Below are 15,718 nucleotides of genomic sequence, written 5' to 3' on the forward strand. Positions count from 1 at the left end.
GTAGATGTAGAATGCGCGCACGCGCCAGCCGAACCAGCTACGAGATGTACCGACACGTTCCTCGCACAACGCCATCCTGGATTGACCTTCTCTTTGTACGACGTGTACTGCTGACCCTTCGATCTGTCGGCTTTGGCTACCTTCAACACCTTGATGGTCCCAATTTCAGTCGACAGTCTGGTGTGTTGGCAATTGTCGTGGTTCGTGCGCGGCTGCCTCGCAATCACGTATCCCTCCGCCGGTCAAAGCGGTATCCATCGCGACGGTCCGTGAGCCTGCTGTCTCTGATGCTCCTTCTAGCTCTGAGATCATCCTACGAAACATGACTTCTGCTGCAGGTGCCGATAATTCCACTTGCTGGACAATGCCGTTGGACCTGGTTTCCGATGGTGCTTCCGATGCGTGCGCGCGATTCTGTACTGCCCCACCTATGCTGTTCCATTCATGTTGGTGCGTAGCTTGAGATACTTACGTTCTTGACGAATGAGATGAGTCCTGAGAGAAGAAGAGAGGAGAACGAGTAAGTGACGACGACGACGAGCTCATTCACCACCACAGCAGCCAGTCTGGCTGTGCTTCGCTTTCTTCCTCCCCACGACCCGATTGACTGACCCGCAGAGGCTCTGAGATAATACAGGCAGCACATCGCTTTCCTGACCAGATCTCTTGCCTCAAATCACGGATCAGATAGGTCACGTGCTGACCATCTTGAAAGTTCCCACGTTGAAGGAACGGAAATAGAAATTTGGAATTGCTTTTGCCCATAGCTTGTCATTTCTAAATTTCAGTCGAAATTGAATTCGAATCTTTGTAGCTGTTTCGAGCCTGTCGCGGTCTGCTGCCTCGTCGACAATTTCGACCGGCGAGTCGAGTTGTGTCAGTCACATAGGCAGGCGCGGAAGAGGGTGAAGGCAGAAATCCCAGAAGACTGATCTGCTACCGGCTTTGTTTCAGGAGAATTTTCAGTACAGCACACGGCGCGCATCGTTGACCAGCAGCGGACTCGTCCAACTTCGAGTTCGCCGCTTTGGCAGCAGCGCCTGCAACTGAGCTCAGTCAAGATTCCGCTGGCTGGAAAGCGCGAAACTGTGTGGCTACGCCGCCAGCGCCAGTGGACGCTATCGAAACGGGCCTCGACATCATCTCCTCCTCTTCCCCTCCATATCGTCAAGGTTACTCAAACACGTAAGCATCAACACCATCGCCTTCCTCGACGTAGGTTTGAGCTACATTGCACCAAGCACCAGCAGAGACGCTCGCACGCAACGGTCCGGTCCACGACACAATCGAATCGGCATAGAAGTCGCACCGCCAATCTACACGCATGCAGCACCAACCCATCGACAGCGTATACAACACTCAGCATCGACTTCCGGCATACACCTCAGCTTCCAGAAATAGTGTCATTCTGCCCTTTCATCAGCACATGATGCCGCCTGTTCGACTTTCAGGAGATGAGATGTCGACAGTCAAGCATTTTCTCAGTCGGCCTAGTATTGACTGACCAGCGATAGCATCACGAACCCTGGCTGGTTCAGATCGATCACGAGTTGCCGGATTTCGCAGCATCTCGTCGCTATCCAATGTCCTGTGATGCGGCACTGGACACATCGACAGCATTTGCGTTACACAAGTGGCAATTCGAGGTGCAACACAAACACGCTTGCCAAAATATCAGCAGACACGTTATAGCCAGCTAAGCCGTTACAGCTCATATATCCAGCCTCTTTTCCGACACCAACCCGCCAGATCGACCTCACCAGCTTGCGCGCGTCTTGATGCTTGTTCACCATCCCCCACGTCCATCTCCTCTTAAGACCACCATCTGACTCGTTCCTCATACTTTCTCGGTCACTTAACAGCCCTCCGATAACACACATAATCCAACATGGGTAAGGTTCACGGATCCCTCGCGCGTGCCGGTAAGGTCAAGTCGCAGACCCCCAAGGTCGAGAAGCAAGAGAAGGCCAAGCAGCCCAAGGGCCGCGCCAAGAAGCGTCTGTTGTACACCCGACGGTAAGTTTCATATACATTCGCAGGCGCATTGCGATCGACCAAGGGATTCGAGAAAGGACATCGAGAAGTGGGATGCAAACTCGACGCCATCACCACTTTTAGCAACGGCAATGGGTCGCAGAAGACAGGAACGATTCAAGTTGGAGTCAGCAGGGGACGACACCACCGGGCAGGTCAGGACGTGGCAGCAGGAGTGCGATCAGTGGCACGCCCGCAACAAAATTCGAAACGCAGTGCAACGGAGGATTCAGGGCGGACTCTGCGAGACCATCGACCCTCTTTCACTTCGGTGATTGTAGCGACGCCATCTGTGTCATCCTCGCTAAAATTAGCAAGTCGAATCGCATCCGGAAGATCAGAACGACGTGGCAACGCAGGCGCAAGGCTTGCTCCAATCTGCTAGTCCGACTGGTCTAGCAGATGCAGGGTCGGCTTCGTACGAAAATTGCGATTCGCCATTCTAGATCGGCTCAACCTTGATCGACCTGCCTCGAACCCCTTTTCGAAGTCCTTCCCGAACGAACCCTCCTGCATCTTTCATGTTCAATGCTAGATGACGGTCACTCACACTTGTCTTGTTCTCTCTCCCTCTCCCCGCTACATCACACACAGATTCGTCAACGCTGTCACTGGTCCCGGTGGCAAGCGCCGCATGAACCCCAACGGCGAGAAGTAAACACCTCGAAACGCATGCCACGCTCACAAAGTTTCGGTTCCCCTTCTCTCGTTCAAACACACATCATGCAATACCTCTCGTAGGGTTCGCTCGAGGCCCGATTGCCTTTTCTCTCATGCACACCACACATACGCATTACTGTACACTTGCTCTTTGGGCCAAAATACACAAAAAGCCGGAAGCATTCTTTTACACTACGGTGTATGAAGATCTTCCATCTGATTTTCGAATATGCTTGGGAAATGTGTGACTCCGGTTTGAAGTGTGGGTATCTGAGGAGACAGGTGTGTAGTGGAAGTAAAGGAAGCGGAAAGAGATGAGGTAGCGCGTTAAGATTCGGCGATGGCGGAATGAGCGGGGTGTGTTGTAGTGTTGGATTTGGGTTGCGGCGGTGGTGATGTGGGGAGGGGAGTGGATAGGCGTAGACGGTCAAGTCTTGCTTGTAGGTCGTCTTCGAGTTGTTTGTCCTGGGTTTCTTTTGATTCTGGGTTGGGGTCGGTTTGGTTGACTTTGTTCTGCTCCGGGATCCTCTCTTGCTCTTGCAACCTCTTCGTGTCTTCCTCTTGGCGCTTCTCCCTCTCCAACCCTTTTAGTTCTTCCAAGATCTCGTCCTCATCCACGTCACCACTCGTCATCTTCATCGCGTCTTCCACCTCACCCTGTCTGCCCACCAGCTCTTCTACCCCGTCCATCACCCTCTCGACATTCTCGATCCTCAACTCGTCCCTCCCCAGCACGCTGCGCAGCACCTCTTCGCTCGCGCTGAAAGCCTTCATCACCTCAACGTCGGTTTTCGCCTGTTCGATCTTGGCCACCACTGCGGCGAGTTTGTCCCTTACATTCGAGCGTTGATCGAGCGTCTGTTGCAGGGTTTTCCGGTTGCGCAGGTGGGTGAGTGCGAGTTGTTTCTGGTTCTGTCGAAGGGAAGTTTTGATGGAGGAGTCGAGGGAGGTGATTCGTTGAGAGAGGGAGATGAGTTGCAAGTCGAGCTTTCGAAGTGTCTCTTTGACCGTGATGACAGACATATCCTCAGCAGTCAACCTTGTCGGTGATTGTCCTTGCAGGAAGATCTTGACCAGCGAATCTTGACGAACCGCTCGGTTGAGATCTCGCGAGAGATACTTGAGCAACACATCAACGTCCTTGTCCCCCACCACACCGAACCCAAATTCCTTTTCACAGATCTCACCCAACCTCACCGCAAATTCCCCCTTCGTCATCAGACACGCCAACGGACTGATCGACGCTTCCTCCTCGAACCGTGCCAAGAACGTCGTCGCGATCCGATCCACCAACGGCAGCAGAACCCATTCTCCGCGATTCTTGTGGAAGAGCTGCTCGTCTGCACTGTACGACTCGTCATCGTTAGCACCCCCGATGGTGAGGGTGTACAGCGACGAAGCGAGGAACTTGGCCGGTGTGAGGAGCAACGTCGACGCTACTCCAGATGGAGTCGGAATGTACGATTTTAACCCTCGACCACCGGATCGATCCCTGATGATGGAGGCAGGTAGAGCGATGGGTGCCGAGGAGTGGAGGAAAGAGGAGACGCGATAGGCGACGTGCTCGGTCGCAAGGTCAGAGACCACGGTTCCCAAACCCAACGGTCTGCCTACGGAGGGGATCGTCCATCGTGCTTTTGTCGATTCGTCCAGTGTGAAAATGGTTCGGTCCTGCACTGTGTCTGAAGTTTCGAACTGTACACCGCGGAAGGTCACGTCGAGCAAGACGTCTTTCCACCACTCGACGCTGGCACGGTAGCCTGCAGGGTTGGACTTGCGTTGCCGCGAGAGGTCTGAGTACAGGGCGGGGAGAGGGGACGACGACGATCGTGTGTCTTGGAACGATGGATGGGTGGAGATGTAGGCGGATAGACCTTCTTTGGTGGTTGGGGGTGGGTCGGGTGCGGTCATGGTTGGTCGTTCGTGGTGTCGTCAGAGGATGACGACGTCAATTCCAGCAGGCAGTTCGATCGCTGATGGGCGAATGAGCTGGAAAAGAGAAGGCTGCGATGGTGTTGTATGCTAGGTAGTCGAGGAAAGCGAGATGATGTTGGAGTGGATCAAAGGTGCGAGCGGTGCGACGTGCGTGTGTGTGTTTGTGCATGTGACAATTTATTTTTTGTGGAGGTGTTGGTCTTTTTTCACAAACCCGGCAAGCTGTCAAGGTGTGCCACTTTCTTCTTCCTCACCACCATCTTCAGCATCTCGACCTCGCTCAGCTGCCCTTTCCCGGCACACATCCAGCGCGGTCCTGGCCTGGGCTAGCCGCTTCTGCAAAGATGTCCACATCCTTTTGGAAACCCGGCTCCGCTCGCCCAGGAAGCTCCCTCGACCGCTCCTCCGAAGCCTCTTCCCCCCTCATCACCTCCTCTTCCTCTCCCAACACCCTCCCCATCCACTCATCCCGTCTCGCCATCCTACACGCCCTTTCTTCAAATCCCATTCTCATCCTCTCCGCCCCCACCGGCTCCGGCAAAACCACCCAACTACCGCTCATCCTCCACACCGACGGCTACCCTTCCATCATAGCTTGCACACAACCACGTCGTCTAACCGCCATATCCTCCGCCTCCCGCGTCTCCTCCCTCCTCTCCTCCCCGCTCGGCTCTACCGTCGGCTACACCATCCGCTTTGAAACAAACACCTCGTCCGAAACCAGCATCATCTACATGACCCCGGGTACCTTGCTTCGCGAATGCATCCGGGACCCGCTGCTGACGCGGTACAGCGTGGTGGTCGTGGACGAGGCGCACGACAGGGGCGTGGAGAGCGACGTGCTGTTGGGCGTGTTGAAGAAGGTGGTGAGGAAGAGGAAGGATTTGAGAGTGGTAGTGAGCAGTGCGACGATGGAGGTGGAGGCGTTCAGGGATTTCTTTGAGGAGGATGGGGTGACGGTGCTGCAGATCGCGGGGGGTAAGAAGTTTGATGTGGAAGTGGCGTACCTCAAAGAGCCGTGTGAGGATTATGTCAGGGAAACGGTGGAGACGATATGGCGGATACATACGGATGAACCTCAAGGCGACATCCTGGCCTTCCTCACCGGAAGAGACGAGATCGATTCGGCACTCCAACAGCTTTCAGATCGACAACTCGACCTACCGGCATCAGCTGCTCGTCTACACCTCCTGCCGCTCCACTCCGGCCTATCCACCGAAGATCAAACCGCTATCTTCCCTCTGCCCCCGAGCAGAGCGATGCGCAAAGTCGTGGTAGCCACCAACATCGCCGAAGCGAGCATCACCCTCGACGGCATCGTCTACGTCGTCGACTGCGGTCTCGTCAAGACGCGCAACAGCGGTGAGGTGGTGGACGACGTGAGGGTGGAAGCGATCAGCCGGGCGAGTGCGATCCAGCGTGCGGGGAGGGCGGGACGTACACGACCGGGGAAATGCTTTCGACTCTACACGGAAGAGGTTTTCTTGAAGGAGATGAGGCGGAGCAGTATCCCGGAGGTGCAGCGGACGGATCTATCGTCGACGATCCTGCTGCTGAAATCGTTGGGGATAGACAACCTGGTCAAATTTCCGTGGGTTCCGCCCGCACCCACCGCCAAGAATCTAGCTTCGGCGTTGGAAAAGCTGCACACCTTGAAAGCGATCGACGACCACACACGACTCACCACCACGGGCATGTGGATGTCCGAACTGCCGCTCCCCCCACACCTAGCACGCATCCTCCTCTCCTCCGCCACCGAACCCTTCCTGTGCTGCTCCGAGATCCTTTCCATCCTATGCATGCTCTCCGTCACCTCTGCGTTCTTCGCTCCCGAATCTGCGGAAACCCAACTCAGCAAACGATCCTTCTCCGCGCAAGAGGGTGATTTCTTGACACTGCTCAATGTCTTCCTCGCTTTCTCGCGAAATGGTCGGAGCAGGAAATGGTGCAATCTCCACAGACTAAACTTTTCCGTGTTGAGTCGAGCTGTATCCATCCGAGGTCAGCTGGAACGCTACCTCGAGCGATTCTCCTCTTCCGCCGAAGGGTATCATCTGCAACCCAAATCTTCAGCGCTCAGAACACCCGATGCAGTAGAACGAATTCACAAATGCCTCCTTACAGGTCTATACCCCAACCTCGCCCGCTACAACCCCTCCACCCTGTCCTACACCCTATCCGCTTCCAATCAGCTCGTTCACGTTCATCCGACAAGCACGTTCTTCAACCGTCAACCTCCGCACGGGAAACGCTGGATCGTGTTTGCAGAAGCAACCCGAGCACGCGAGGACAAGGTGTACATCCGCGATCTGTGCGTACTCGACGATCTGGATTGGTTGATCAGCGCTGTGCCGGGGGTGTACAAGGTCGAGACGAGGTGGGGTGGAACGGGGGGCAAAGGATCGATCGTACACACCAGCGGTGAGGGAGATGATATGTAGACGTAGAATTGAAGATTCGGCAAGTATACCCATAAGATGTCTCGATCATCCCCAAAAACCACCTGGTCAGAGTGTACACCCGACCCTCGTTCCTCCAACCACACCTGAGCAATATGAACCTCGATCGTACCGCATCACATCCCCCGATCATCCCTCGCCCCGTCGCCTTCTGCACCTTCGCCCCATTCCTCCGCTCACACCTGCAGAAGATCAACCTTCCTCTCGGTGTACACATCCACCCCGAACTGCGCCTCCACCTCGGCCTTATACGTCGACGCGACTATTCTATAAGTCCCCGGTGAGAGCTTCACCTTCTCCACCGCTGCACCACACACCAAATCCGTATAGCTTCCACTGTTCGCCACCTGCTGCCACCCACCTTCCCGCTCCGCAAACAGCGCAAGGTGTACATAAGGTCGTACGTGATCGTCCCCACGCATGGGCTCGACCCTGATCCTCGCAGCAAAATCCGTTGGTCCCGGTCGATCTATCGTAAACCGCCACGAGGGGTTGTCAAAGTACGCCTGGTTCGCGCGCGATCCATGAGCAGTAACGCCGCGTCGCCAGGAGGACGTCAGACGCCGGTGAAACATTCCCGCTCCCTCTTGCGGTATAGGCTTCACCTGGACAGGGCGAGAGCTCTCGACGCGAAGATGAAACTCGTCTTCCATTCCAGCTGCAAAGGTCGACGCGATCAACGTATAGCTGCCCGGTCGCACCACGGTTCCGGAAGTACCTGGTCGCGAAGTGGAGCACAGCGCCAACCCATGGTGGTACATGCCACTGCTGAGAACCACATCGCCTTCGGTCAAGTGCGTGACACGGCCGGTGCCAGCACCCGGATAGGCAATCAGCACCTGCACCGGAATTCGTCGGTCCGAGGACTCGAGCATCACCTGCAACTGCACTTCGCCTGCCCCTGCTGGTACGACCAGAGTGTACTGCGGATTGGTCATGAACGACGCCAGCGTCGCGTTGCCTCCAGCAGTGCGTGCGGTCCAAGAGCCAGAGACGGACTCGCAGAACGGCAGCCGTGTTCGCAGCTCCGACAGCTCCATCGGGTAGCGAGAAAACACGGCGAGCGTGTAGTTGACGTCCTTGCCTGCTTCCTCACTCGGCGAAGCTGCTGATGAAGGCAGCGCATCGCCTTCGCTGCGACGCGAAACGACGACAGTAAACGTACACTGCTGCGGCTCCTGTTGGCTGTCTGCGCGCGGGCTTGTCTCGTTGGAGTCGACTTTACGAAGGAAGGACGGCTTGAGTCTAACAAGACAGTGCGTACCATCAACGTACGCGCCCTTGTGCTTGGTCGTACGCGAGGGTGGTGCAGGAGTGGAAGCTAGCTGTGCGCCTTCCGCAGATCGCTGATCGTCTTCGAATGCATGAATCGCAATGTAATCCGAGGCTCCCTGTTCTGAGCTGCGAGGCAACGCGTCTTCTGCCGCATTGTGCGTGCTGGTGAAGTGACGTGTAAGCAGCAGCCAGATCTCGTCAGTGGGATCTGTGCTGCCGCGAGGCATACTCGGTGAAATGGTGAGTGAAAGCTTGAAATGAGGATCTGGCTGTTTCGAGCCGTGTGCAGTCGAAAGGAGAGCGGTGCCTCTCCAGCTCGAATGTACGGTGACGCTGTTTTCGAACAGCTCGGGATCCCAATTGAGGAAGAGCGAATCGAAGTGGCTGCAGAAATCGTCCCATGAGACTGTGTAGGTCGATGTTGCTTTGTCATCTTCGGCTTCGTTCGCGAGTCTCATTTCGCTTAGTTTGTGCTCGATCGAGATGGTGTTGAGAGCGGTTTCTGCATAGACGCGCCGCTCCTCTTCGGCTGGGATGGCTATTGCTGGTCGAATGCCGGTGGCAGTGCGCCAAGGATTCATGAGCTTGACATAACGACGACTGCCGAAAGTACGGACGTCAAGGATGGCGTAGTTGTGACTCGACACGAGGCCAGATTCCAGCACGATCGTCTCGGGTGCTTCGCCCGGCTGCGCAGAGCCAACTGGCTGGTTGCGAGAGGGCGCTTTGGCGGTGCCAGCTGTGGCCATGCATCTGCCGGCGTTCCAGGCGTCATGGAACCTGATCCAGGTCTTTTCACGTTGAAAGCCGGCGTGTCTGAGAAAGATGTGCTCTGGCAACCAGCCGGTGAGGGCGTAGAGATCGATGCTGCCATTGGAGCCCGCAAAGTCGTACCCGCCCATCACTTGTAGAAAGGCCTTTTCGAGCAGCGCAGGCCAGATAAGCTGACCATCGCGGGACGTGACACACATAAGTTGATGCTGGCGTGTATTCGGCTGGTCTGGAAGGGGCGCAGGTGCGGATGAGGATGCTTGTGAGGTTGTGGATGTCGAGGGATAGCAAGGAAGATGATCGTCGATGACGACCATGCGTGGTGCGCCATTTATGTGCAATTTGACATGATACTGGCCGTCCGGACTGGGCTGGATGCGTCCGGAGGAGTCTTGTGGATGGAGTGCAGATGTTGCGAGCTGACCGCCAAAGATGCGATCATGCTGTACGGCAACTTCGAGGGCAGCTACGAAGGAGCAATCCGAGACAATGTCCTGAACGATGTCGCTGCCTGCAAGCTTTGTGGACCAGCCCTGTGCCTCCTCTGAGCTGAGTTGAGATGCACGTTTGTACACTGCACCTTTTCGGAGCTGTATGGACGACAGTGGCGGCTGCTTCTCCTGAGTAAATGTGGCCGCCTTGGAAGCCGGAGCCTTGGAAGGAGATGCGTGCCAGACGGGGTAACGGCAGCCATTGATGAGAGACGAGCTGACGAGGATGGTGGACTGCTCCTCTTGACTGAGCGCATCGCGGTCGATCGGTCGAAGGTCTTTGCGGATGGCCTTGATCTTTTCTGCGCGCGCCATGACCTTGGTTGCCATCTGCTTGAGACGCTCACGAGTTTGAGCGGCAGCTGGTTCGGAACAGCCATCGACGGCTGCTGAGCTCGATGCGAAGGGCGAGGCTCGATTTTCGGAAGCATGCTGATCGTTGGGATTGGGAAGGTTGCCGAGCAACCAGACAAAGAGCTGGCCTGATCGTACGTAGAGCTCGAAGGCTTCCGAGTAGTTGCGAGCGAGCTCGGCCTTGGTGGCCCGTTGCGCTTGCTCCTGCGCGGTTTTGAGCTTCGAGTCCCACTCAGCCCTTGTGATGAGTGCGCTCATGTCAAGGCATTGGAATGGCGCGATGGCAAACGTGGCAACTTTGCGGTGTGCGGTGCGGTGACGGATCGACAGTAGGTATGTGGTGACGATGATGCTAGTAAGATCTGGGAGCGCAGCCAAGAGATGGCGCAGCTTGGCCAGTTGGTGGAGAGGTGCCAAGACAAAGTGTGTGACGATTCAAGCTGCAGGCTGCTCGGCTGCTCGCAACTGGCAAACCAGTGTTGGACTAACGTAGCCTGCTCGCGTGCTCGTGTGCCTAGCTCAGCACCGGCGAATTTAATCGACGAGATAACTTTGAGTTCAGGGTCCATTTCCGACAGCGCTCACTCTGCCGGCAAAATTTTGGAGCTTCTGTGTACATCACCACCTTGGTCTCCTTCCGCCCGACACACTCTGTCCACTGGTGATACGTACTTCAGGGTATAGATTGATTATGCACACATGGACTTTCCCTTTGCAGACCATGGGACAGAGCTTTCTGATCAACCTAGCAGGTGTTCAGGTAGGTTTCGCGACGTGCGCGAGAAAGGCATGCTCGAGCGCCTCCTTCGGCTTGATTCGCTTGGCAGGATCCAGCTCCAAGCACCGCTCGAGGAGGTCTATGAAGTGATTCGTCATCTTGACTTCGTCCGCTTTAAGATGCTTGACCGCATCAGCGGGCAGCAAACGCGAGCGTAGATCCGAGCGGGGCTTCTGCAGCATCACCCTGCGCACAACGTTTGAGCCTGTACTTTTGTCGGGCTCCATCGAGAGGAACGCGTTGGCGTCGTCAAAGTGCTGCTCGCCAAATTGACTTTTGCGGATCTGCTTGGTGGTGAAGCGTCCTCGCACCTCCTGCATCAACAGAAGCATTTGGTTGTTGGTCCTCCCGGGGAACAAGATCTTGCCCGTGGCCAGCTCGTACAGAGTGCAGCCCACGGACCACACGTCGATCGAGCAGTCGTACGCCTGACCAAGGATGATCTCGGGTGCGCGGTAGAAGCGAGAGACGAGGTAGGGCGTGATCTCCATCTCGCTGAGCAACGAAGCCGAGCCAAGATCGCAAAGCTTGAGCGATGTCTTGGCGTCGTTGACCAGCACATTGTCCGGCTTGATATCGGCGTGCATGACCGACTGCTTGGCAAGGTGCGAAAGCGCGAGAAACAGCTGATGCGCGTACGCTCTCACTGCCTGCAGGTTGAGACCAACATCGCGACCGTATCTGCGAACAAGTTCGCGCAGGTTCATGCCGAGCGACTCGAAAACCATGCACAGGTGTCCCTTGTAGTCGAAGCGTCTTTCCAAACGCACCACATGCTTTCGGTCGTCGGGATCCGTTTCGTTCAACTTGCGCAGGATGCCCGCCTCCTTGAGTCCTGCCTTGTACATGCTTTCCTGCACCCTCACGATCTTGATCGCCACTTCGCGCCCGTTGTCGGCCAGATCGCGTGCGCGCACCACCGACGCGAACATGCCCTTGCCCACCACAGCAGAGATCTGGTACCGTTCGTCCAGCGTTTCGCCGAGAATGGTGCGCAGATAGCCGTCGCCGTCGTCCCAGTTGCTCGACAGATTTGCGGCGCTTGATGATGCTGCGTCTACCAATGGCAACGGTTTGGTGTTGCTGATCAGGGCGGCTGTAGAGCCGTTTGCCTTGGGGAAACGAACCAGTTTGGTCTTTTTCTTTCTGTCATTGGACTCGTTCATGCCGTCATCGTCAGAAAGAGCAAACATATCGAGCTCGGCATCGTCTTCATGTTCGGTGACTTCGATCTCTTCGTACTCCTGCTCCTGTGCTGCTTGCTTGGATGTTGAGCACAGTTGGGACTGACGACGCTTTTCAAGCCGAGCCAGCTCGTCTGCACGGTCGGCGTCCGGATCGAGCTCAGCAGCAGAGACCAGAGCTTCGACATCGGCGTACGATCCGGCAGCGTTATCAGCATGAGCCGCGCTCTTGATCAGATAAAAGTTTGTTGGCTGCTCGGACGGTGCAGACGAGCTGTGGATGGCGCTCGATGGTGAAGCCTTGGATATTGCCTCAGAGCGGACGTCCTTGTACTTGTCTGACGCTGGCGCCGCCTGGGTGCTGTTGTACTTTTCCAATATAGCCTCGCGCCGTCTGCGACTCTGCTCCAAGACCTTTCGCCTGCGTTCCTCCTGATCGATTCCGGCATCATACCCGTCTAGCCAGCTGTCGAGATTGGGAGCTATATCGTCTTGCTCTTTCGATGGAGTTGCAGTCGCTGATGCCTCTGTGTGCTTAGGGGCGGATCCTGGATGATTTGGTCTGAGCCGTTTAGAAGGAGGTTCTCGGCTAGTGTTGGAGGATCGAGCAGCAGCAGACAAGGGCGGCGAGCGACGACCACTGCCGCTGCCGCTGCCGCGGCTCAAGTGACGCTCATCTTGTGACCGAGGAGAGCCGGACGCCTGATGACGAGACGACATTTTTGCATGCAATTTCGAGTGCACGACCGAGCGTGTATGGCAAAGGCAGGTGACAGAATGGCAAACAGAGTCAGTGAGCTAGCCCCGATACGAAAATTGGGTGCATACGGCAGCGAATAGTGCGCAAGCAACCAGCTGCGACACGCCGCAGCTGGCGTTGTGAGCGGCACGGTAGATAGAAGCTTGCCTTCGAAGAGCGCTTGATGCGCGATCTGAGGGCGACGTCGGATGATGCGATGCTCGGAGACAGGGAACTCGATGGTGGACGTAAGCAAGCAAGAAAAGCAATCGATTCTCAAATTCGTCAATGACCGCACCGAAGTTTGTGTGCTGTGGTCTGGCTGCACCTTTTCCGCCGTCAAATTCGCCGCTTCGGCTCCACGCAAGGACGTGGCAGGCTTGAAATACTCCACTTGGCTCGCCTCGACGATTCATGTTCGGCTCGCCCCGACGATGGTGTCCAAGTCTTGGACTAGGAGACAAAGGCAAGGCCCAGACGGAATTGACCTCGGAGCTACCGACGGCATTTACCCTAGGCACGCCGTCGGTCATCTCGCCGGGGCAAACAGGAGACTCTTGGAGCAGAAGAACGTAGCCTCAAAACGATGGCCGAGATTCGGAAAGCATCGGTCTGGTCCTCGGAAAGGATCGACAACAGCCAGCCGGCGTCAAAAACGTGGGCCAAAGGGTTCGGAAAGTCGAAAAATTTGCAAGGCCGAAAGAATTGCCGAAGCGGCTACGATGCCGAAGATGGTATGCGTGCGTCACAGGGTCCACCACTTCGGTTCTGCTTCGGACGGGCGGGTGGATGGACGTCTCGCATCCAGCTAAAGCTCCCTTAGGAAGAAAAAGGAGGTCAAACAACGCACGTGCTCTTCCGTCGTTGATTGTGTCGATGACTGCGTCGAGACTGCAGTACATTCAGTATCGATTAACAAGTGCTGCCAAAGAACAACAGTCTATAGTAAGGGGAAAGTTATCGTGCTCGGATCTACTTCGCTGGTGTTCTTGGAACGAAGGGCCGCGCTCGTACAAAGCCACCATCGATGCGATATCATCATTCCCTTGATGCGGGATTCGCTCGCAGCAGGCCGATTGCTGCCGCTTTCGGCTCATCTTTCCTTTGTTCTCTCTCAGCTGGCCGTCGTCGTTGTGGTTTGTGGCTCCGCTTCAAGTTCGAAAATTTCTTGGTTGGAAAGCCTGTGTTGCGTCGCCTGAAGGGGTCGATGGATTTTGCCCTGAAGCCCAATCGACCCCCGATCTGGGCCGCTCTTGCTGGCAGCGCCCGCTGATTTCGATTTCGCGAAACTTCTGCACGATGGCGATTCCGGTTCGTGCCAATTTGGAAAATCGATTTGGCCCGATTACGATGGAAGAAATTTCCAGCTCGACTCGGACGTAGCCTGCACAGCTCAGCACAGCAATTGCGCACAGCTCGGCGCGATAAGGGTGAGAGCGAGGCGGGCACATCGACTCAGCATTTTGCGCTGCTCGCTTCAACCTCCACGCCCGTACGCCGCCATGGCTTGATGTAAGCCCGCACCCCAGGCACCAGAGCAGTCTCTCTTCCCACGCACGGTGGCGGCACGGTCGCTGTCTGACCCTGCCCAAACCCTGGCTTCGCTTGCACACCGAGTCGTGAGTGCCGCACCGTGCGCTTCTACCCGCGCCGTACGCGCAGCTGCTGCCACACTCTCATCTCACCCGCATATACGCTACAGTTAGTATATAATCCCACAGCCTGCCTCAGCATCCGTCATCCGCCGTTTCACCATCCACCCTACCAGAACACCCCCTCAACTCTGGTTCAACGCTCACATTCAATAGCATTCATCTATCCTCGGTACCACACTCGTCACACACCTTCAGCTAACAGTAAGTGCCACTCACCTATTCCATCCATCCATCCGCTCGCCACCTGGACGCTAGCACATGCACCTCGCCTGCAGGGTCTCGTCGCAGCGCGTCCAACGCGGCCAATCAGAGTGCGATGTCCTTGACACTCAAGAGTATCACACTGAGCATTCCGTATTGACCGCTTTCTCAATCTTTGTCTTGCCGCTTTTCCCCCGTTCAACAGGCCATGCAGATCTTCGTCAAGACTCTGACCGGCAAGACCATCACCCTCGAGGTGGAGTCTTCCGACACCATTGACAACGTCAAGGCCAAGATCCAGGACAAGGAAGGCATTCCTCCTGATCAGCAGCGTCTCATTTTCGCCGGAAAGCAGCTCGAGGACGGACGAACGCTCTCGGACTACAACATCCAGAAGGAGTCGACCCTCCACTTGGTTCTCCGTCTTCGTGGTGGTATGCAGATCTTTGTCAAGACCTTGACCGGCAAGACCATCACCCTCGAGGTCGAATCGTCGGACACCATCGACAACGTCAAGGCTAAGATCCAGGACAAGGAAGGCATTCCCCCTGATCAGCAGCGCCTTATCTTCGCCGGCAAGCAGCTCGAAGACGGCCGCACCCTCTCCGACTACAACATTCAGAAGGAATCCACACTCCACCTTGTCTTGCGACTCCGTGGTGGTATGCAGATTTTCGTCAAGACGCTCACAGGAAAGACCATCACCTTGGAAGTCGAGTCTTCGGACACGATCGACAATGTCAAGGCCAAGATCCAGGACAAGGAGGGTATCCCTCCCGACCAGCAGCGTCTCATCTTTGCCGGCAAGCAGTTGGAGGATGGCCGCACCCTGAGCGATTACAACATTCAAAAGGAGAGCACCCTCCACCTTGTGTTGCGATTGCGCGGAGGTATGCAGATCTTTGTCAAGACACTCACCGGCAAGACGATCACATTGGAAGTCGAGTCTTCGGACACGATTGACAACGTCAAGGCCAAGATTCAGGACAAGGAAGGCATTCCCCCTGACCAGCAGCGACTCATCTTTGCTGGTAAGCAGCTCGAGGATGGCCGTACTCTGTCGGACTACAACATCCAGAAGGAGAGCACTCTGCACCTCGTCCTCCGTCTGCGTGGCGGTAACTGAACGCACCGGTTCAGCGCGCAGTGTTCGCGCCATGATGATGTCGTCCTTCTTACGCT

General features: G+C 56.0%; 8 protein-coding genes across 8 annotated transcripts; 4 read left to right on the top strand and 4 right to left on the bottom strand.

Moving 5' to 3' along the window:
- Window positions 1-44: 44 nt before the first annotated feature.
- Window positions 45-1,430, top strand: PHSY_000683 (hypothetical protein; the record flags this gene model as incomplete). Its single annotated transcript, XM_012331318.1, has 2 exons — window positions 45-180; window positions 955-1,430. The coding sequence occupies 2 exons, from the start codon at window positions 45-47 to the stop codon at window positions 1,428-1,430; spliced, it is 612 nt and encodes a 203-aa protein (XP_012186708.1).
- A 1,591-nt stretch (window positions 1,431-3,021) lies between these two features.
- On the bottom strand, window positions 3,022-4,605 carry PHSY_000684 (hypothetical protein; the record flags this gene model as incomplete). Its single annotated transcript, XM_012331319.1, has 1 exon — window positions 3,022-4,605. One exon carries the CDS (start codon window positions 4,603-4,605, stop codon window positions 3,022-3,024), a length of 1,584 nt encoding a protein of 527 aa, XP_012186709.1.
- A 368-nt stretch (window positions 4,606-4,973) lies between these two features.
- On the top strand, window positions 4,974-7,070 carry PHSY_000685 (pre-mRNA splicing factor; the record flags this gene model as incomplete). The annotated part of the gene is made up of 1 exon (XM_012331320.1): window positions 4,974-7,070. The coding sequence occupies one exon, from the start codon at window positions 4,974-4,976 to the stop codon at window positions 7,068-7,070; it is 2,097 nt and encodes a 698-aa protein (XP_012186710.1).
- A 194-nt stretch (window positions 7,071-7,264) lies between these two features.
- Window positions 7,265-10,237, bottom strand: PHSY_000686 (hypothetical protein; the record flags this gene model as incomplete). Its single annotated transcript, XM_012331321.1, has 1 exon — window positions 7,265-10,237. One exon carries the CDS (start codon window positions 10,235-10,237, stop codon window positions 7,265-7,267), a length of 2,973 nt encoding a protein of 990 aa, XP_012186711.1.
- Window positions 10,238-10,735: 498 nt separating this feature from the next.
- Window positions 10,736-12,661, bottom strand: PHSY_000687 (hypothetical protein; the record flags this gene model as incomplete). The annotated part of the gene is made up of 1 exon (XM_012331322.1): window positions 10,736-12,661. The coding sequence occupies one exon, from the start codon at window positions 12,659-12,661 to the stop codon at window positions 10,736-10,738; it is 1,926 nt and encodes a 641-aa protein (XP_012186712.1).
- Window positions 12,662-12,889: 228 nt separating this feature from the next.
- PHSY_000688 (hypothetical protein) lies at window positions 12,890-13,492 on the top strand (the record flags this gene model as incomplete). Its single annotated transcript, XM_012331323.1, has 1 exon — window positions 12,890-13,492. One exon carries the CDS (start codon window positions 12,890-12,892, stop codon window positions 13,490-13,492), a length of 603 nt encoding a protein of 200 aa, XP_012186713.1.
- A 226-nt stretch (window positions 13,493-13,718) lies between these two features.
- On the bottom strand, window positions 13,719-14,568 carry PHSY_000689 (hypothetical protein; the record flags this gene model as incomplete). The annotated part of the gene is made up of 2 exons (XM_012331324.1): window positions 13,719-14,064; window positions 14,552-14,568. The coding sequence occupies 2 exons, from the start codon at window positions 14,566-14,568 to the stop codon at window positions 13,719-13,721; spliced, it is 363 nt and encodes a 120-aa protein (XP_012186714.1).
- Window positions 14,569-14,744: 176 nt separating this feature from the next.
- Window positions 14,745-15,662, top strand: PHSY_000690 (ubiquitin; the record flags this gene model as incomplete). Its single annotated transcript, XM_012331325.1, has 1 exon — window positions 14,745-15,662. One exon carries the CDS (start codon window positions 14,745-14,747, stop codon window positions 15,660-15,662), a length of 918 nt encoding a protein of 305 aa, XP_012186715.1.
- Window positions 15,663-15,718: the final 56 nt, after the last annotated feature.

The sequence above is a fragment of the Pseudozyma hubeiensis genome, assembly GCF_000403515.1.
Source record: "Pseudozyma hubeiensis SY62 DNA, scaffold: PHS9, whole genome shotgun sequence".
Classification (NCBI taxonomy): Eukaryota; Fungi; Basidiomycota; class Ustilaginomycetes; order Ustilaginales; family Ustilaginaceae; genus Pseudozyma; species Pseudozyma hubeiensis.